Here is a 22,457-nt window from a genome sequence, read left to right on the forward strand (position 1 = left end):
CAACCTATGAATGAGTTGTGATAAATACCATTTGAAAACACTAATCTGAAGGATGGAGAGAGAATCAACGCCATTAAGATACAGAGCAGATGGTTTAGCGACACCACCCAAATAACAGAGGGATGTGCCTTCAGGTCCCCTCAAAAGGACCCCACAGTAGCAGGTGATAAATCTGCACAAACACTACAGAGTCTCTTCTGGAGACATGCCAAGGAGCCAGGTGAACCTCATCAGTCTTGGCATTAGGTGGTGTTCAATATGATTACAGAGCACTACAGAGAATACTTGGGCATAAACACAGTCCTCCTTAATCACTCTCAGCTTTCTCGAGCTAACTTTACAACCTGGCCAAATGCTCCTGGACTCTGTGCTACAGAATTAGAATAAGGCAGCTTCCAGCTGTCTCTGGGAGTCCTTTAACAGAACCTTGGCCCAAGTTGTAGGGCTGATCCCACCACCTACCACTGACATTGTTCAGGTCTTTTTCATGGCTTCGGTTCTCTAGATGCACAATTTTTTTTCTCATAACACCTTTTATATCCCCTCATGAGAAGAAATACGCCAGTAAGATTCCTTTACCCAGATACCAGAATTATCCAATGAGAAGAAACTTTAGGATATATAGCATATCAGACTTTATTTCACATGCCACTTATGTTTGATCATACTGGGTTTTTTTTTAAGGTTTTATTTATTTATTCATGAGAGGCAGAGACATAAGTTGAGGGAGAAGCAGGCTCTCTGTGGGAAGCCTGATGCAGGCCAGGATCACGACCTGAGCCGAAGGCAGACACTCAACCACTGAGCCACCCAGGTGCCCCTGATCATACTGTTTTACTAATTCTATTATTTCCACTCCTTCCAAAATTGGAATGTTTACCTTTTTATAAGTCGTTGTGGAGGAGGGTTAACTATAATTTCAGGATTAACTATAATTTTTGTTTCTTAGTTTTTATTCTTTCCCAGGATGGTGTGTTCCCATGCATACCACATTAGCTGGTGGTTAGAGTTCATTTCAGAGTTTAAAAGACATTGTTGGAAAAAAAGGAAAAAAAGGCATTTTTGGATAATAGTATTATCATTGCTATTATTCCATCAGGTACCAGTAATATGAATTATGAGCCCATACTGGTACCATTCCCATCTCTTAGCATAAATACTACAACTATCGTACTATAACTAATATCATAGCATTAACAACAGCTGCTTCTAAAATGTACATTCATCATCCTCCACTGAAACAGCCACACATATTCAAGTCCAACTCTATAAAATGTGCATCTTTAAACATGGTTTGTTAGGGATCAATGTCATAGCCAACGTACTGAATCTTTGGATCTTTCATCCCCGGTTTTTAGATATCTAGAAAGACTACTGAGAGATCACGCTCTTGCTCTCAACCAGTCTTCTGAGTAAAAGACCAAAGGAAGTGTATCAGTCAGGGCGTCCAAAGGAAGCAACTGGCACAAACTGGGTAACTCCAGAATGGTGTTAAAGCGAAATTATTTACAAAAGTGAGCACAGAGAATCGGGAAACCGTAAACAGCTAGTGCAGTGTCCCAGGGCTAGGAACCGCGGGGCACCACACCACCATACCACTCTGAGAAACAGATGGCTATGTGGAGGGGACCTCCAGAGATGTTCCAGTTTAGGAGACCCAAAAGAAAGTACGCTGAGAGAATGAACCTCAAAACACAGGCCAGCAGACTAACAAGATGCTGCACTGTCATCTTCCTCCCCTTCATTATTCAGGCGCTTTCTCCACAGGGACTTAGGCCTCATGGTCCAGGTCTCTGCATCATTCCTGCTCTGATGTTAGCAAGACAACTGTGTTGACAAGCATCAGCAGTACACTCAGATTGACAGCAAGACAAGTCACAAATAACATCCCTTTCTATCAACTGCGGTCCACTAATCTGAAAAATGCAGAAGGAAATCAGCACAGTTGGGTATATAGGGCAGAGATCGACCTACAATCGAGTGGAGTGCAGGCTTCTGGTCCCTTAAAATCCTGGCCAGGAGAGTACACAAGGGCAAGCTGTAAGTCTGAGGAAGTGCGCATCTCATCGAGTCCTGAAGGCCCACTCTTAAACCATATACGCATGTTTACATCCTCTATGTGGCTGATCTGTACAAGTGCATCTTACCAACCTTGGTCTTGGGCTGCATACAACCCCACTACAGAACACGGAGCGTACGGCCCACTCCAAACGAGCACAGGTTGCATTTATCACCTTCCGTTCCATCCCCTAAACTGATAAAACTTTGTTTTACAAAAAAAAGAGTCTACTATCCAGATGTTTTCAATATCATGCTGACATACCAGCTGCAGGCTGTGTAGGCACTATCCTGTCATAATGTTACCCAAAAAAATGTTCCTCCAGTCTTTTCCTACCAGACACTGGGGACAGGGACAGTCCTCCAGAATGTCTTTGCTCTACACCCCCCCCACCCCCCCCACCCCTGTGCTGAGTGTGCTAAGTATTCAAGGTCCTGACCACCCTTGGTCCCGGGGCTATTTTGTGCAGGAAGCAACCAGAAAGGAGGAAGTCTTGTGCCTTCCAGGCTTGTTTACTGCTTGCCATGAAAGCAGTGAGTTCTCCAGGATCAGTGTATCTCTCCATAATGAAATCCATCTGGGCCCTGTGCATTGCCCCTGGGGACTCACAGGACAAAGGGAACTCATCCAAACATGCTGGTGTTCATGCTGCTTGTTGTGCTGCCGGTAATATGATCATTTGTCTCTGATCCAGAGGTTTCATGTCTTCTGCTAGCTTCCAGGAAGTAGCTGTCAGGCTAACTTACTAGCTTGTCAACTGGGTAGAATCAAATCTCAAATCCAATACCAACAACCTCAGTTTGGTCACCACTGTTTTCAATAGCCTATTCTAGTTAGTTTCCTATTTTCTCCCTCAAACCCATAAGCCCTACCTATAGTCCACTCTATACTGTGGGGCCTGGGATTCTATAAACCATTTCCCAGATGCCCTTTCCAGATGTCTTGCTGTTAGTATCTGCCAGTAGGAAAACTGGCAGATGAAAAGGAAGAAAATCCCGCCTCTCACTCCAACAGGGTGTCACTTGGTGGCAGTTCCTTTGATTGAGGAAAGATGGATGGATGCAGACTCCAGGAACACTGTTGCCAGCCTGGCCAAGGCAATGGCTCTTCAACACAACAGAAAAACCATAATCACTTCCCCAGCAATGCAGCCACAGGTGCAAGCTCATAGGCTCCAGCCCAGGGATATCAGCAGTTTCTGTTCTCTGGGTATACAACCCTTTCCTTTTGCGCTCTGGCAGTGCCCTCCCTCCTCCCTTTTCCTCTTCCCACACTTCTGTAAACAATCTCTTACATTAAATTCCCTCTGTCTGAAATACCTATACTGGATTCCACTTTCCTGCCTGGACTCTGAACAATACAGCCCTTCCACCTACTCTTGGCTTGAAATTTTAGTTGTCTCCTAATTTCAAAACTCACCCTATGTTGATAAGTCCAAAATGCACACCTTCATGCCACACCACTCTTCTGAGCTCTATACTCCCGTATCCACCGACCCATCTAACTTCTTTACTTGGCTCTATCACGGCCATCTCAAATGTAACGTGTCCAAAACAAAACTCTTAACTTATTTTCATTTTATTTTTTTTCTTATTTTCATTTTAAGAGAACTATCTCTTACCCTCAATCTTCCCTATTTCAGCAAATAGTAACATCATCAATCCAGTTGCTTAAATCAAGCACCACCTAAGAATTTATTTGATTCTCCCTTTCCTATAATCCCACATCAATTTATCAACCCCTTCTCCATTTTAATCACAAAACATATCCTGAACTTTCCATTTTCACTGCCTCCATCCTGGTTGAAGTTACCATGCCTTCTCATCTGAACTACTCAATGGTCCCCTAACTCATTCTCCACTTCCAATCTCTTCCTCTGTAACAGATTCTCCATAGAGCCACAAGAATTATCCTAAAATAGGTACTAGATCATTTCACTCCACTACTTAAAACACTCCAAGGGCTTTCCAGTGCAACTACAACAAAATGTGAACTCCTTATACTATATACTAAGAATCTCTTCCTCATGTCCTCTTGCATGCACCAGGCTTCAAGATAAATCTTATCATATTGTATGTATGGTCTGAGTAAAGGAACAGCCTTAATTGGAGTAAGAGAAAACTCTTATCAACAACAGAAACAAGAGCATGGCTCCTTTTCATCCTCCTATGATTACACACACAAAGGACCAGAGCACTCTTCTGTTAGCAGTGCACTCTGTATGCCAACGGAAGTGCCCCACCCTCCCTATTGCTCTCACTTTTTGTAATATAAGTGTGAAGGCAACTTCATCAGTAGCAAAACATATGTGCTGCCAAAGCGAGCACTCATCAGCAGCAAAACAGTTTTAGGTGCCAGAAAATCTGGATTTGGGAAGCCAGCCATTACAGGAGTGTCTGAGAAGACCAGATGACCAACACCTTGAAGCCACAGGATATTAGAGTTCCTACTGGTATTAGAGTCAACAGTTCTGTGCTAACTGAGCTTATGTGAAGCACTTTCTGGTGAGAGAAAGTGAAAGAAACTCTTTTTTCCCAGCTAGCTTGTCCTCCAGACAACCTAGTTTGAACTAGGGTTATTTTCAGACAATTTTTCTCATTGCAATATAAATCTCCTACAAAAAGAATGATTGGGGCACCTGGGTGGCTCAGTCAGTTAAGCATTTGCCTTCGGCTCAGGTCATGATCCCAGGATCCTGGAATTCAGCCCTGCATGGGGCTCCCCTCTTCTCCGGAAGCCTGTTTCCCCCTCCCCTTCTGCCATTGTGTTCTTTGGCTCTGTCAAATAAATAAATAAAATCTTAAAAAAAAATATTTCAGTTTGTCCAGAACAATCATGGTATGTGTCTGTCATGCCAAGTAATTATTAATAATGCTCCATTTCAGTATTTTATTCACTAAACACTCAGACCCTAGGTTCAGACCTTGGCATATAGCAGAATCTCAATATATACTGTATAAACAATTTTTTAAGAAGATTTGAGAGAGAGAACATGCACATGGATGGGGGTAAAGGACGGAAGGAGAGGGGGAGAATCTCAAGCACACTCCCCAGTGAGTATGGAACCTGAGGGGAGGCAGGGGTCCACCTCACAACCCTGAGATCAAGACCTGAGCCAAAACTGAGTCAGATGCTTAGTGGACTGAGCCACCCAGAATCCCCAAATATTCTAAAGGAAGCTTGACTTTTGTTTTTAGCTCAAGTTTCAGATTCACTTTTTAACTGATACTGACTCAGTATTGTTTCTAAAAATTATTGTTTCTGGAATAGCTGTAATCCATTTACACAGTTGTATGTCCCTGTGTGAACATTTACCATTCTCTATTGACAAACCTCTGGGTAGTTCCCTTTGGGTTGTTGGTTGTATTATTATGTACATTATTGCTAAGAACCCTCTTGGAAATGTTTCTTGCCCATGTGGGCTAGAGCTTCCTGTAGGGTGTACCTTAAAGATGGAATAACTAGATAAAATTCCAACATCACAAGTCAATGCCAAAATGTTTTCTCAAAAGGAGGTGCCAATTTACACTCTCCCCACCAGTGCATAAGTTTCCTCTGGTACACATCTATCAAATGTTTTGAAACTTGTTAGTATGGAGGGTTTAATGAAGTCTCATTGCAGTTTCTGGTTTGCATTTCCTGATTATTAACAAACTAAACCCCTTTTTATCAATAGATCATTTATATTTCACAGTCCCTGTGTCTGCCCATTTTTCTACCAAGCTGTTTCCTTTTGCTTCATAGGCCTTCATATATTCTAGATTGGATTTTTATTGCTTTGTAATCCTTTATATATTCTAGATTTTATTCCAGGCATACTATTGCAAATATCTTCTCTCCCAGTTTATGACTTGTCACTTTTGCTTTCTTTATGGTGACTTTTGATAAACAAAAACTATGTTTAAGTTAAAGGTATCCTTTTTCTATCTATATTTACATTTTTGTTTAAAAGAAACTTCTACACCACTAAATCATAAAGACACTTACATTTTCTTCCAGAATTTTTAAAGTTTTGCCTTTCACAAGTAAGTCTTTCAATAACCAGGAACTGATCTTCGTGTGAAGTGTAAGGTAGAGATCTGATTTGGTTTTATTCTGAATGAATAAAAACTAGCATAAGTTATTGAAAAAAATCTACACCCACTGATCTATGTCACTTTTATCATTTATCATGTCCACATATACATGGTCTGTTTCTGGGTTCTCTATTCTATACCACTGTTCTGTTTATTCCTGCATCCATAGTATGGTTCTTTTATCACTATACCTTTAATAAAAATAAAAATAAAGTCTTGCCAACTGGCAAAGTAAGCACTCCATCTCATTCTTCCTCTTCAGGTGTATGTTGATTTATCTTGGACCTTTGCTTATTAATGTACTTTTAGAATCAACTCGTCCAGTTGCTCCAAAACACCTCTGGGAATTTTTATTTGCTCTGTAACATCAATTTGGGGAGGCTTGATATCTTTATCAATGCTTATGATAAACATGGTTTTCCAATTTGTTTAGTCTTCTTTTAATGTATTTCAATAAAGTTTTATAACGTTCTCCCACAGAGAATACATACTTGGAAGACTCATTTTCTGATACTCTTGTATACGGCATCTTTGCTGTTGTCTGTAATTGACTTTTGTACACCGATCTTATTTGCAGCAACTTTTAATCAACCATCTACAAATTCTTTTCTGGTTTCTATATAATCACAGCCATGTGTAACTTCCTTCCTTTTCATCCTAATACTTTTTCTTTCCTTCCGACTATGCTTGCTAAAGTCTAAACATAAGTTGTCAAAGAGAAGTGGTGGTAAGACAACCTTCCTGTTCATTTTAAGAGAAATGCTCTTCTAATCTCAAAACTGTTTTTTTTTTTTTTAAGATTTTATTTATTTACTCATGAGAGGCAGAGAGAGAGAGAGGCAGAGACACAGGCAGAGAGAGGGAGAAGCAGGCTCCATTCAGGGAGTCGGAAGTGGGACTCAATCCAGGGCCTCCAGGATGACACCCTGGGCTGCAGGCAGTGCTAAACCGCTGCGCCACCAGGGCTGGCTTCAAAACTGTTTGAACCAAACCTTTGACACATACCCTTTGTTTTTATGTCCAAACCACAACGTCAAGATTAGCATGTCCTCAGGGAACTCCCTTTCATCAGCATGTTACCTTACTGCTCTAGTTCCAGCTTAGTTTAGAACTTGTCACTCAGGGAAGTTCCTTTATTCCTACAAGCCCAATACTACAGATTGAACTGTGTCCACTCAAAATTCAGATATAGAAACCCTAATCCCGGGATCCCTGGGTGGCGCAGCGGTTTGGCGCCTGCCTTTGGCCCATGGCGCGATCCTGGAGACCCGGGATCGAGTCCCACATCGGGCTCCCGGTGCATGGAGCCTGCTTCTCCCTCTGCCTGTGTCTCTGCCTCTCTCTCTCCCTCTCTCTCTGTGACTATCATAAATAAATAAAAATTAAAAAAAAAAAAAAGAAAAAGAAACCCTAATCCCCACTGTGACTGTATTTTGAGATAGGATCTTCAACAACAAAGTGAAATGAGGTCATAATGGTGGAGCCAACACAACAGGATTAGCATCTTTAAGAGACACCAGAGAACTCACTCTCTGCCAGCAAAAATAGGTCACGTGAGCACAGTGAGATGGGGACCACCTACAAGGCAGGAACACAAGCCTCACCAACCATGCCAGCACCCTGAGCTTGGACTTCTAGCCTCCAGAACTCTAAGAAAATGTCTGCTGTTTAAATCACCCAGTCATTGGTATTTTGGTAAGCCCAAGCTAAGATACCCAAGGATGTGATAAAAACTATGTCATACTTAGCATCTGGTTATTTCACAGTGGGAAACCTCCTCACTCCAGATTGAGTCTGACATACTGCTAGGAGGCATAAGGGTGGTATTTTCGTTAACTTAAGCACCTTTAACAAGGGACTGTTAATTAAGGCTCCTCATTAGAGACTCTAAGCAAAATTAAGTTAATGTTCATTTGAAAAACTATGCTTATATTTATTCTTTTTAAGGCTAATTGCTAAGGTTTTGTGTACATTGTATGTACAGTCCCTCCTCAAATTGAGACTGAGAGATAGGTTAAACGTTTGAAGGATTGTGAGAGTAGAGGTAAGATTTTACTACTACTAGCAGTGAAAGGTCTTAAAAGAGAAAGAATTAGAGTAATAAATTCATTGTGTATAGGAGATAAAGAATGTGTGAATTAGTAAGAATGAGGTTTAACTGCAAAGCACAAGTAAGTGGCTTAAACAAGGTAGAGATTTATTTGTGTCTCCCAAAGAAGTCCACGGGTTGAGCGTCCAGGTCTGGTGTGGTGGTTCCACGGTCATCACAGATCCCAGCTTCTGTCTTCCATCGTGAAGATCTTCTCATGGTCCGAGATGGCTAATGGAGATTCAGCCATCGTGTCCACATTTTGGACAAGGGAAAGCCAGGTGAGGGTCTGGAGAAGCACAAAGGATGAGCCTCCCAACAAAGTTAATCATTTAAGGAGCTTCCCTGGAAGCACCACCAGATGACTTCTGCTTGTACCCCCTTAGCAACCATCAACTGCAAAGGAGAACAGGAATGCAGTTATTTCAGCTGTCACTCCCAACAGAATATGGGCTCTGTAAATTAATGGGTTCTGTAGAAAGGATAATGGATATTGTGTAGTGAATTAACTACCTTTCTTATTAATTACCTTTCTTATTTTCCGTATTTTACAATGCTTGACATCTTCGGCCCTGGCAGACCCTGAGGAACTAACCCCTCCCAACATTAGCTAGTTCCTAGAAATAGCAAACACTGGCCCATGAGCATGTCTGTAACATGCAAACCAACCAATCCTGATTCCGTATTCTCCATTAGCCTCCTTTTATCAGGCTCTTGCAGTCTGGAACACTATTCTCTGCCCAAAATCACCAGGTACCTGATAACTAGGGCTCACCCTTATTGCCCAAAGCCCGGTGAAAATTATTCTTGTCCCATTAAAAAAAAAAAAACACACACACACACAATAAAAGCTTTGGTCCATACTTTCCTTCATTCCTTCTGCCTTACCTTGGTGCTTCCCTAAGTGGTTCTAATGGTGTGGCATGAGACCTCCTCTTGAAAACTATAATAAACTCTTCAAGACAGTTTTTTTCATGTCTGTCATCTTACCACACCTGATTAACACAAATCCCTGCCACACTGTAAAACAGGTAAGCAACTGGAATCTGTCCCACAATATGGTTTTCCACAACAGAAAGCTAGAATTCTGGCAACATTCGTTATGTTGTCTCAGAAAATGTGCTTAAAAAGTGTTTGACAGAAGAAAAAAAATGTCACTCCTGTCTCAACTTCTGAGTTCCACTCATTAATCACCAATTATAAGCTAGGAAATCTATGATTAAACTATGTTCAAAACTACTCCTGATCTTTCCTCTTCTCAAATTGGCTCCTACATTCATGTTCTTTAGTCTCAGAAACAAAAGGTCACTATCCATATGGCTGCCCAGTTTTAGAATTCTCACTTAATGTCCTTTTCTTTTACCACCAACACCTACTTGGTCCCCAGTGCATCCTGGGCAGGAGCTATATGTTCCGTGTTCTTCTTCAACTCAGTATCCCTTACCCAGAGCCCAGCACAGGACCTGGCACGTAACTGTTGCACAGTGAATGAATCACCATGAATACCAAATTCCCCTCGTGTCACCTGTAATCCCCACTCTGCTAAGCCTGCTAGGCTCCTTCAGTAGCTTCCTAACTGCCTGCAGGCTCTCCCCCATCTAATCTTTTACAGATCTTCACTGTTCTTTCTACAGCACACTTCTGATATATCTAAGACATGTAGCTCCCCACTGCTAGAGTCCTCTGTCACCTTTCAAGGCCCTTTATAATCCAGCCCCAATCCCCTTTTCATGTTTTATCTCTGACCAATCCATATACTTCTATGTTTCTGGACCTCTGTTCATGTTGTTTCCTCTGCTAAAAACTAACCTAACTATTCTCATCTGTGCCCTACTTCTATCATTACTAGAGTGCTCCTCACACCGTAGCACACTTCACGCATGGGCTCCTGCTTCTGTCCTCCCCACCCAGCCGCCATCATCCTAGACTATGAGTTCCTTCAATGCAGGAGTCCTGTCCCCTATATCCAGGTTTGTATTCATACATGGTACAAAGCAGGTACCCAACTGACTTTTGGGTTTAAAAAGATGCCCATATTAACTGTAAATAGCCATGGAAGATTAAAAGCAAACTAAAAAACACTAAAGCAGATTATGTTCTCGGTAATCCTTGAACATTAATAACAAAAACAAAGGCCAAGTACAATTACCTAAAGTTAGTAAGTATCCTATGAGACTTGAGGAGATGGCCATGGTGACTGAAAGAGATATGCCTTGCTTAAAATAACTACAACAAGAGTAATAATGACCAGTATATATCGAGCACTTGATTCAATTAATATATGCTGGGATCCCTGGGTGGCTCAGCGGTTTGGCGCCTGCCTTTGGCCCAGGGCACGATCCTGGAGTCCCGGGATCAAGTCCCACGTCGGGCTCCCGGCATGGAGCCTGCTTCTCCTTCCTCCTGTGTCTCTGCCTCTCTCTCTCTCTCTCTCTCTATCATAAATGAATAAATAAATCTTTTTTAAAAAATTAATATATGCTAAGTAAGTTATATGCATTATCTGTTGTGTTGGTCACAGCAGGCCTATAAACTAGGACTACCATTTTCCCTCTTTTATCCACAGAAGAGCAAAGCGACAAAAAAAAAACAAAAACAAAAACAAAAACAAGGCAGGGCAAGTTAATGAAGCTGAGCAGAGGTCACTCAGCTGGTAAGTACAGCAGATGCAGGCAGTCTGACTACACCGCCTTAACTGAACTATCACAATAAACCACCTTTTCCCCAAATGGGCAGGTATAGCAGGAAGGCTACAAAATGTCATGGTGTAGCACTACACAAACAACACCCCGAAGTCCCAGAGCATGGCAGAGAACAAATGAATGAAGTAAAAAGAGACAAGGAAGAGAAATTTCATTATTGTGGCTGCATGATTTGGATAGCCAAAAAAGCTAAACACCATCCTATCACAGGCTGTGGGAACAGCACAGAGGCAAACACAGTAGTGAGAGCGAGCTGCAATGCTGTCAACGACTGCCAAAAGTCTCATCCTCTAAAAAGTGAGCCTGTCAAATACCTAAGCAACTTTGCGGACAACTTCAACTCTCAGTAGCCAGGAAACAATTGGTGGAAATAACAAAAGGAGCAGATACTATGAATAATAAGTAAAGAAACATTGCTTGAACCAAGAGGAATACGTAAAGATGACCTGGCAGAGAGATGAACTGCGACTTATTTTCCTGTAGGATCATCAGACTGAGAATGAGAAAGAATAAAGAAGCAGAGGTATTTCTCCCTCACTCCTGATTCTATCCCAACCAGAACCTATCACGTACTACAACTCCCAATGTGACTTAGATGCACCCTGAAAGGCCAAGAGTTAGCCACAGGAGTTCTGGAGAGCAGGGCCAATGGAAGTGGGAGGCAGTAGGAAGCACACAGCAGGCAGGAAGCAAAATGCCAACTCCACACACCTAAACTCACACTCCAGGTGTCCCTCTCATAAGCTGCATGACTTTAACATGTTACTTAACCTCTCAATTTCACATTTCCTCACCTGTAAAGTCAGAATAGTACCACCTTCTTAGGGTAACAATGAAATGAGACAATGATAAAAAGCACTGAGCTCAGGGCCTGGCACCCAGGGAGTAGCCAATAAATGCCAGGTGTTAATACGGTAATTATTACTCTGTTAAGAGATTTCTCTGTAACTCATCAACTTTTCTACAATGATTTGCTTATTGTTACTCCCACCAAGCTTCAGGGCATATAATGCAAACCCGGACAGAAAAGTAAGTAAAGTGATCCTGCCCTCATTTTCATATCAATGTTTCAGGGCAATCCAACCAAACGACATTTAGAAAGCCCTAGAATGTCACTGTGCTAGGCTAGGCTGGATGGGGCCCAACAGGTGGTTTGAGTATAAGGTAACTCTGCCTTCAAAAACTGCATAGTCTCTTCCAGAAACACACTACCAGTAATTTCTCATGAGTTGTAGAGGTTAGGTTGCAAACCAGTTGGCAATGACAAGTAATCCCCAAAAAAGCTACAAAAACATGTCTTTGGTGTTTGGGGATGTCTTTGGATTAACTGTCCAGTAATCTTTAAGAAATTGACTGACTCTTTGAGAATTGTACTGGCAACAAGCAGTGGATCTCATATGGCCTGGTCTTTAAAGCCAGTCATTCTGGGTTATATACATGCATTAAGATGAAAACAAAAGGAAAAGGAAAAAAAGGTAAATGAAGTATCTAAGCATGCGATACTAACATGCAGAAGATAGGGATAAATACATGGGAGACTATCTCGTTCACCTCTAGTCAAGCAGTATTAGGGGAAGGTCAAATCAGAAGTGCAAGCCTGGCTTGAAAACAATGGAAAGATTTTTTCCAAAGTGAAAATAGTTTTGTTTTTTCTTATTATAAAAGTAAATATAGGTTCAATGCTAAAAATATAAATATTAAAATATATAAAAGTGCAAAAAATAAAGAAAATCACACATGAATCTCCCCATCCAGAGATCAAACCTTTATATGTTTCTCCTTGCAGACTTTTCTAAACATATACTTGCATCAATTACCTCTTTTTCAAAAATGGAGTAATAACACACATGCTGTTTGATCCTCTTTCTCCCATGCTTCTATGTATCATACTCATCTTTCCACCAACATGGAACCTGAAAATCAAAGTCATAGGGCAGTTCTCCACAGGTATACTCCCTGACACCATAACAACATGAAAATGCCACATACACACTCCAAGACCAGCTTGGACAAGTACAGTATCTCAGCACAGGCGGCTGCCCAAGTGGGAAGGGCAGAGGTTTTGCTCAGGGAGCCTGCGTGGTTGTGGACCTCGGATCTGCAGAACCATGCACATGCTGCAGCCTCTGCACTGCATACCCGACTCTGAAAGTTCTGCTGCCCAACCTCAGAGCCTTTCATGTAACTGCCAGCAGGAACGTGCAGAAGCCTTCAGTTCACATGGATCCTGCTGGGTGTACCTTTCTGCCCCTGAGCCCTAGACTCAGAGCTGCTGTGGGCAGCTCATTAAATCATTTTGTTCACCATATTACCTTCCCACAGCACTAATATAACAGGAATACGAATCTGTATCACTTCTCACAACTTTTAAAGAGGAAAAAAGTAGCTCTGCCAAGAAAGAGTGGCCCAAAGATAAATTTTATGTTTCATTTTGCTTAAGGAATGTGGCATAGGGGCACCTGGGTGGTTCAGTCAGTTAAGCGTCTGCCTTTGGCTCAGGTCATGATCCCAGGGTTCTGGGATCAAGCCCCACATGAGGCTCCCTGCTCAGCAGGAGTCTGCTTCTCCCTCTCACTCTATGCATGCTCATTCTCTAATGAATAAATAAAAGTCTAAAAAAAAAAAAATAGTGGCATAAAGGAGTGAGGACTATGTCACCAGACAGTTTGAACGTAAAACCTAGAGCTAAGGAACTCCATCTTTCCTTGACCACACTGCACTGTAAATACAAAATGCTGCTCAACTGTGGGTCGGCGAAGCCATGCTGGTCCAGCCCTCAGAGGGAGGGGTCAAGACATGCAGCCTGGGGCTCACGTAAGCCAAAGCTAGAGGCCAGGCGGCCCAGGCAGAATGAGGGATTTCTATCATCAGAACCGGGCACCAAGCTCAGCAGCAGCCAACTATGAGCAACTGCAGCCAGCTAGCAGGCAGACCTGTGCAGGTCCAACACAGACTGAAAAAGGACAAGACGCACTGAAAAACTGGAGTTTATTTTCTGTAATATTTATTAGGAAATTACTAGTACTTGGTAACTTCCAGAATCTAATGAAAGTTACTGTGTTGGAAGTAACTGTGTGTCCACAATGCTCTGTATATGTGCATCCAGGGACCGTGTGGAAAAATAAAAGGAAAATGTCATAGCCAAGCCTCTAACCTATGAAGGTAATGTCAAAGGTTGTTTAGAGGACCTCCCCCCACCCTAAGTTCTGGATAAGACTAAAACGATAGAGAATGGGGCTTAGAAAGATAGAAAATGGTGGAACCAGACCCCCTGGGGCATGAACTATTTCATCCTTCCATGTATTTTTAGATCTTTATTGCTGATTCATAAATGCTTACAAGTGAAATTTGTCCAAAAACAAAAGAAGGAAAGAAGATAGGTTAGTCTTGAAGCAGTTTAGTCAGATACCAACCACTGTTCAGCAACCCCTTCCAGTTGGGGCCTAAAGCTTAATATCCCACTGGGATCATTCATCTGTCACCGGTGATACAGTGTCTCTTCTGTACCACACATTTGGTAAGGTGCAGGCACACAAAGAAGACACAGTCCTTGCTGTCTAGTTTACAGAGCAGAAAGTAAGAAAACCATTATTCACAACCACGGGATAAATGCCTGACACACAGTGAAGCTCAACCACTACTCGGTGGCTGAACCAATACTATAAATAGAAGTGTGCACAAAAAACAAGGAAGTCTCCCAAAGGACACTTATCCCTTTGTCATAAGACAGATGAACCTAGCAGTCCACTATTTCACACACTTGTACACAAAAACCATCCCTAAAAGATTAAACAATTAGCTGCACAGGTCTATGAGACCGAAAGGGGAGGGGCAGTAATAGTCAAAAGAAGTATTATGACTCATTTTATATAAAAGAATATTTTAATTCTTGACCTTAGGAACTATAAAGACTATACGCGATTTGGAAATGAGACTGTACCAAACAATGGCCAAAGGAGAATCGTCCACTCTATGCCTTCTCTTTGGTCTGGTCACTCAAAAATATAATGTTATCTGTAAAGAAACCAAATCATAAATATTATTTTCAGAACTCTTTCTCCATCTCCTTTAATTGCTCGCCTACAATGCACCCATACGTTAGTGCTGTTAACAGGATTTTAGAAAAATTCCTAAATTGTGAAATAACTCCTGCTATGTTCATCATGAGAGGCATATATGACAGGCACCAAAGGAGCTAAGAGTTGGGCTTCAGCTATGTGTCAACAACTCAGACCTTGTTAGAAATGTGGTATTTCTTGCCTTCCCTGAAGATAATTCTAATTGCTCAGCAATAACTTCCTACAAAACAACTAGTCTTAAATTTCAATGCCTGCCAGACTCTGATAGATGCCATGAAACCAGGCAGCACATCCTCACACAGAAGAGGATCCAGGCATAGCATTCCACTTACTGGAGGTACAGAGAAAGGACGGGGTCCAGTATATGGCACTATTAACAGAGACAGATTCATGTCTAAATAGGCTGTAACACTCACACAGAAGACATTCTATTTTTACATTTTAAAAGAGATTGAGTTTTATATACTCATTCTTGAGAAAATTTTTACAAATCAGTATCACAGAGTATTTTCATACAAGGACATCAGACACTGCACTTAAAATGTCCCAGATGGAGTTAGTTTAGGACGAGCAAAGGAAAAGGAGTAGTACTTCCTGCATAACTTGAAAAAAATCCAGATTCTTATAACTTTAGAATTATTCAAAAAGTGAGTATCACAATATTTATAACTATAGTCTTCTAAGTACATAGTATCTTGATACAGAATAGTTATTGCAGAAGATTATTGCAACACCACAGTGTAAAAAGGCAACAGTGCCATCCACTGGTAGTTACTTTTATATTAAAGACAGGGATCCCTACAAGGAAAAAAAAAAAGCAGTCAAGTTTAAACTGTTTCTTTCAATTCAAATGTCACTAAAGATCTACTCATCTTTACTACTAGCCATAAATCTATGTTAACTAATCAATTAATTAACTCACCCATGCTGTGAATACAAGTGACTAGAAGAGAACAAAATGGCAGATAATCTGAACCATTTCTATTTACCGGTTGGCTTGGTTCAGAACAATCTATACAATGCAGTTTACCCACACTTTTGGTTTATAGTGGAATGTCAAAGTGTTAAATGCTTCATAAATACATATTTGATAAAGACTTAGAAATGTCAGCTATTTTATTAGAAAGTCAGGTTTCCACTGCTAAAATCACAGGTGTAGATGTATTCCTACAGAGATCTATAAATAAATTTTTGAACAGGTAGGTATCTCTGGAGACACGGCCCAAGGAAAAGCATGCAGAAGTGAAACACTGTCAAGACATCCAAAAATCATGAAATCAAAATAGCTGGGACCTCATCTAAAGTCTGATAATGAGGGCAGAGAACTATGTTGGCTTCAAAGGTCAATATGCCTCAAAGAAACCAGTAAGAAAATATATTTTTTAATTATTATTTATGACAAGTTATAATTTAGCAATATGGTAGAGTGGTTAAGACATGAACTCCAGAGCGAGGTAAAAAGGAAAGATAAAAGGAAAATCTGTCAATTAAAAGAGACTTAAGTTCTCAGAGGTCTAGCCTCCAGAACTATGAGAAAATAAATGTTTGCTATTTAAAACAAGAGACTTAAGATACATATAAACAATGTAATATAACATATGGACTTGTACTTATAAAGCTATCAAAGAAACTTAAAACACTGTGATGCCTAGTAAAACTTTCTTAATGATTTCTTAAGATTAGGTGTGATAATAGCACCATAGTTATGCTTCAAATAGGAATCCGTATGTTTCAGAAATACCTACTGAAAATATTTATGGATGAAATAATATAATGTCTGGAATTCACTAGAAAATAATTCAAGTGGAGGAAAAGCAGGCTGAGGAAATAGAAGAAATAATATTGGCCATCAGTCGATAATTGTTGAAGCTAAATGACAGATCTTTTTTTACTTCTATGTTTGTGTATATCTGACATTTTCCATAATTAAAAAAATTTTTAAGGTACCCAGTTTTGATATATCTCAGCAGTTCATAAACACTAAGACATTACTTTCATTTCTCTGTATTTACTTATAAAAAGTTTCTCAGTGTTTATTTACATCCATAAAAAGAAAACAAAAGAATAAAATCAATGTTTAACTGTCTTATTTTTTAATAATTTACTGACGAGGTAAAAAAAATCATCTCTCTTATTAAAAGATGCATTTCCAGTAAGATTTCAGTTTTCAAATTTATGTATTAAAATTGCGTTAGTAGCTTATGTCCTAAAAACCATTATAATGATAATCCAATCAAGAAGAAATATAACATTTATAGCCTTCGTATCACAGAATTTAAGTATTTTTAAATTTCTGTTTATGTATGAGTTTTTGTTAAGAATATAATAGGATGAGTAATAAAATATTTTTATCCATACAATATATATCAAGATGTATTTCTTAGGAGAAAATGGAAAAACAAGTTCAGAGAAAAAGAAAGAACATAAAATTTCCAAATGTTGAAGAGCTCATTCATGTACTTTTTTGAAGGATGACGGGATCAAATTGCTATGGTTTTTACACCCATTAACACATTTCAGAGTAACAATTTCATATTGAAAAAAATGTTCATGTCGACTTAGACATGTACAAAGGGCTGCGTTTGTTTCAAAATTCTTGTAGAGTTTTTTTTTTTGTTTTTTTTTTTTTTCTTGTAGAGTTTTTTTAAAAGTTTGAAAACCCTGCTCTAGGAGAGATCTACTTAGTCTTCTTTAAGCTTTGTGCCCTTATTTTCTACATTGTTAGGCTGTGAATAAGCCTGCATAAACGTCTAAAGCCACTCACAGCAGCCAGCGCAACTCTATCTCGGCACAGGCTTCTGCCTATGTAGGCCATGTCCTCAAAGACATTAGTTTCTCTCACTTCAAACAGTTAAGTACTGACACAGGCTTTACTCCAAAGTTACCTGTGAAATGAAACTGTGTATAGAGATAATTTTCTGAAGGGTCAGGCAAATGCAGAAACTCACAGCAAACTCACAAACCAGACTCCCGCTTCTCAGGGTGAGTTGCCGGACAATCTCAGCAGCAGCACTCAAAGCCCCCATGAAAGTCACTTACAAGCCAAGGGTTTAAAACAAGGGGGATGGGAGGAGGGAATAGTATTATCACAAGCTTCTTACCAGCTATGATTGTTGTTGCTTGTCGCCTCACATTATTTTTGTCTGTGTATTCACCATAGTCTACTTTCCCTTCTACATAAATTCGGGACCTAATAAAAATAAAATTTACAGTTTTCAGTCTGGAGATTCCAATCTGTTTTATAAGAGAGAGGAGGATGAAACACAGAATCAGGGATGGCTCAGCAGTTGAGCCTCTGCCTTTGGCTCAGATCGTGATCCCAGATTCCCGGGTTCGAGTCCCACATCAGGCTCCTTTTGGGGAGCCTGCTTCTCCCTCTACCTGTGCCTCTGCTGCTCTCTCTCTGTGTCTCATGAATAAATAAATAAAATCTTAAAAAGAAACACAGAATCATGCATAACCTCATTTTTGCTATCACATCTCAAAGTTCAACATTAGGAGTACTGAGTACTGAAACACAAGGTTTCAGACACACAGACTCGACACATCCAGGTAAAAAAGACAATGTTTTCAGCCTTCAGCTGACAGTAGTCCTTATTGAAATTTTTTTTTAAGATTTATTTATTCATGAGAAACATACAGAGAGGCAGAGACACAGGCAGAGGGAGAAGCAGGCTCCCCACAAGGAGTTTCATGTGGGACTCAATCCCAGACCCCAGGATCACACCCTGAGCTGAAGGCAGACGCTCAACCGCTGAGCCACCTGAGCGTCCCAGAATTTTAAAGTGACTTTAAGACCATGAAATGGAAGAACAACACGTGGCATCCTTTAAATCTCTAGGATTGACTTCCAACATGTCATTGTCTCCCACTTTTCATTTTGGACTCCCTAAAGGATTTGCCTATTTTCGCTTATTTTTCAATTCCTTTCCACAATCAAGTTCATGAACCTACTTCAGGAAGAACTGGCACGATTAGCAAGGATTTAACATAGAATATGCAGCAGGCCTTGTGTCTTGGAGTCCAAATTGAAAAGGATATGCCATAAAAACATAAGGGACTTTCAACTGTAACTTAACTTTGACAAAGTCAGGTAATACTTTTACTAATATCCTCAAGGGACTTAGATTAATAAAATCAAAACAGAGGTTTTCAGCTTAGCATTTCTCTTGGAGTTAATTACTAAGCCCCTTCTGCACTGTTTAGAAGGCTGAACCCCAAGACAACCGTAACTGATTTTAAAGGGCAGAAATGCATGCTGGCATCAATTTTCAGAGTCCAAAAAAAAAATAAGTAAAATATAGAAAGTGGACAAAACTGGTAAAATGACTGGGTACCCAAGGGAACACACACAGATTCATCAATTGTGGCTGAAATTGCATACAGATAATTTCCTGTATTTATATGTGGGTGTAAATGTGTAAATTCACACATACATAAAGGACTATGGAAGTACATATAAAAAAAGTCACGCAGTTATTAAAAAGAAATAACTTTTATTTATTCCTAAAATTGTATTTTGGAGAATATAGTTCATTTCTAGAAGACAAGTATATTTCTAAAATGTTAACTATGAATACAACTGCTGTTCAACACAACTTTTTGTCCTTCTACAGGTTTGGAAAAGATATTTTTTATTTGTAATCAATCCAAGCATTCCAAAAGGGGACTATTAAGCTGATACAGAATTATCAAATATAAAATAACTACTGTGAACTCTGCCATCCGTGTGTCAGGCTTCAGATGTCCCAGATCCTGGGTTAAGGACATGTGGATGCCAAGAGGCGACAAGGGAATCCCTAAAAGCATGGGTTGCCCTTGCTCACACGGGATTCAGTAAGCTCTGCATTCTCTCTTGCCTCACCTGCTTCTATTCACGAACAATCCTTATTTGCCCTAAGCTGTAAGTTCTCAGAAAACTAAACCACGTTTTATACACCTCTGAATTAGTCACACATAGCAACACGCCATGCATATAGTACTAAACTCTGAATAAATATCCTGACCTAACAGAGTAATAGTAAAATAAAGGAGTTAGGCATTCCCTGAGAACACCTATTACCAGTTTTTTAAACCAATCTGTAAGATCCTTCCTTCCTCAACTTACCCCTTTTTCACATACTGATATGCCACATCTCTGAGACCTGGTCGGAATACTGATATTCTGTGCCACGTTGTCTTTTGACTGACATCACCTAAATCATAAGAATAGGAAATGCAGTTACAAACGCCAGCACACAAAATAAATGCCAAAAGACAACATGCCCAGCAAAACCAAACCACAATTTGTAAGAGAAAGGAACAGAATTAGAGACGAAAGAGTCTCAAAGAAGCTCCTCTCTAATCAGCTGAGAATAAATGTCTCTTTATTGCTGATACAATTAAAACCCCAGTGTTTTATACTCACCCATTTGGTATGTTTCACTCTCCCCTGACCGCCACATCTCATTGGTCGCTAGAGAAAATATCGTGACCGGGTTTTTCCCTTCTACCTGCCTCATGACAGGGTCCTGACCCACTCGCCCAAGCAGCTGCACACGGTTCAGAGCTGAAATGCAGCATGTAAATAAAATGAGATTCAGAGAAAAGGTCCAGAAGGGGAACAGCTACAAATAGTACTTTAACTCCAATCTCAGCATTAAGCAAAACCCACGTTCTAGAAGATCAGGTGTAACTTGGGGTGAATAACAAGAGGTTGGGAGGGGAAAAAAGAGCTGTCGAGAAGAGAGAAAATATTCTTAGAGAAAGTATCCCACAAAACACACATTATGCTCTTTATCTTAAAATCTTATGCTATCTTTTTTTGAAAAAAACTATATGGTTAAAAGAACAAATCTGAGCTCTGAAAATCTTTATACATAAATATATCTAAGTATATATATTTCTGTGAAAGAATAGCTTGCACAAACTTCCACTCCCTCAGGCAAACAGCACATGACCCTGGGAGACTGAGGTCACCAAACAGGACTCAAGGAAATTCTACGAGGCCCCTGCAGCCTGATGTGGCAAGGCCAAGAGGGGAGAGGCAAACAGGAGCCAAGAGCCTGGTGATCAGCAGATTACACCCTAACTACTTAGTGCACCTCGTCTACGATATTTGCACGTTGCCATAAACAACATACTTTGAACTTGGAAATTAGCTATTACTTACATCTTTCAAGAACCAAGCTGCTGGCTATTTCAGACTCGCGTCTCACAAACTGATGAAATACCTAAAGTAGAACAAACAAGTAGAATGGCTTTAATGTGGAGGAAAGGGAAACGCAAACAGAAGACCTGCTCACACTTGGTCACCATGGGGTCAGCCGCTCCTACAGCACACATATGCCCAGAAGACAAGCGATGCACTTCACATGTTCCCCCATCACGGCACCAGGAGGAGCAAGCAAACGCTGGTGGGCCAACTGCCACAGAAGCCCAGGGGTAGACTCCTAGATGGCACGCACAGGAGAGCAGGAGAGTTAACCTGGAATCCTCTGTTTCTTTTGTGGCAACCCGCCTGACTGTGGTGCTTCCATGGCTCCACACAAAGGGTTAAAGTCACATAGGTGTTGGAAAAAATCATGCTTTCGATGGAGCAAAAAAAAAAGTCTAAGAGACAAATCCGATTCGCTGATAAAATACAAAAATGGGACTAGTCAAGTCAGTCTGTCAGAGAAAAATGGGACTAGTCAAGTCAGTCTGTCAGAGGAAGGTAGTACCTGACACAAAGTAGCAGCATTCAGTGACATAACCCATCACTACTGAACACCAGCTAAGTGCTTTACCTCTTACAAACCAGTCCTTGGAATAAATCTATGAACTATGCAAAACTGGGACCCCTGGATGGCTCAGCGGTTGAGCATCTGCCTTCTGCCCAGGGCGTGAACCCGGGGTCCTGGGATCAAGTCCCACGTTGGGCTCCCTGCGAGAAGCCTGCTTCTCCTTCTGCCTGTGTCTCTGCCTCTCTCTGTCTCTCATGAATAAATAAATAAAATCTTTAAAAAAAAAAAGACTCCCCAGCATTACCATTCCCTGCTGCCCAGCTCTCCTGTTCATCAAGTTCACATGGGGTTACTATAGGTCAGTCACTGAACTATATTCTTTAATATGACAAACAACTGATACATTCACTTATGCCCCCAAGGCCTAAAAGCTCCCTTCTGTACTGGGTTATTCTTTCCTGAATGGGGAGTAAATTTTTATAAGACTACCTCACCCGAGTTCATTCCCCAGTAAGAAACATCACCTGCTTTGATTTCAACTTTTTAAAGAAGTAGCCTTCTGTTGCCCAAAGTCTGTGTTTTTCATAGTCCAAGTGGAAGAGTAAATATCTCACATCCTTGTCTTTGGTTTTAAAAGTCATCATGTGATGCCTGGGTGGCTCAGCAGTTGAGCCTCTGCCTTTGGCTCAGGATGTGATCCTGAGGTCCTGGATCAAGTCCCATGTCGGTTTCCCGGCATGGAGCCTGC

The 22,457-nt window shown here is 40.6% G+C and overlaps 1 protein-coding gene across 12 annotated transcripts in view; it reads right to left on the reverse strand.

Annotated features, from left to right (window-relative positions):
• Positions 1 to 22,457, reverse strand: part of SSBP1 (single stranded DNA binding protein 1) — a 191,599-nt gene that overhangs the window by 167,216 nt on the left and 1,926 nt on the right. For 3 of the 12 annotated variants that reach the window (XM_072762840.1, XM_025982162.2, XM_025982164.1), the window contains exons 3-7: positions 21,157 to 21,217; positions 20,413 to 20,553; positions 20,113 to 20,200; positions 18,107 to 18,195; positions 14,226 to 14,940 (exon numbers count right to left, since the gene is read on the reverse strand). In XM_072762840.1, coding sequence (XP_072618941.1) covers positions 14,897 to 14,940; positions 18,107 to 18,195; positions 20,113 to 20,200; positions 20,413 to 20,553; positions 21,157 to 21,217 — 423 coding nt within the window. In that variant the 3' untranslated portion in view covers positions 14,226 to 14,896. Of the gene's footprint in view, positions 1 to 8,311; positions 8,621 to 14,225; positions 15,804 to 18,106; positions 18,196 to 20,112; positions 20,201 to 20,412; positions 20,554 to 21,156; positions 21,218 to 22,457 lie in introns of those variants that run through there. The other 9 variants (XM_072762841.1, XM_025982163.2, XR_012002433.1 and 6 more) reach the window with 6 other exon arrangements.

This window comes from Vulpes vulpes, chromosome 7 (genome assembly GCF_048418805.1).
Source record: "Vulpes vulpes isolate BD-2025 chromosome 7, VulVul3, whole genome shotgun sequence".
Taxonomy (NCBI): domain Eukaryota; kingdom Metazoa; phylum Chordata; class Mammalia; order Carnivora; family Canidae; genus Vulpes; species Vulpes vulpes.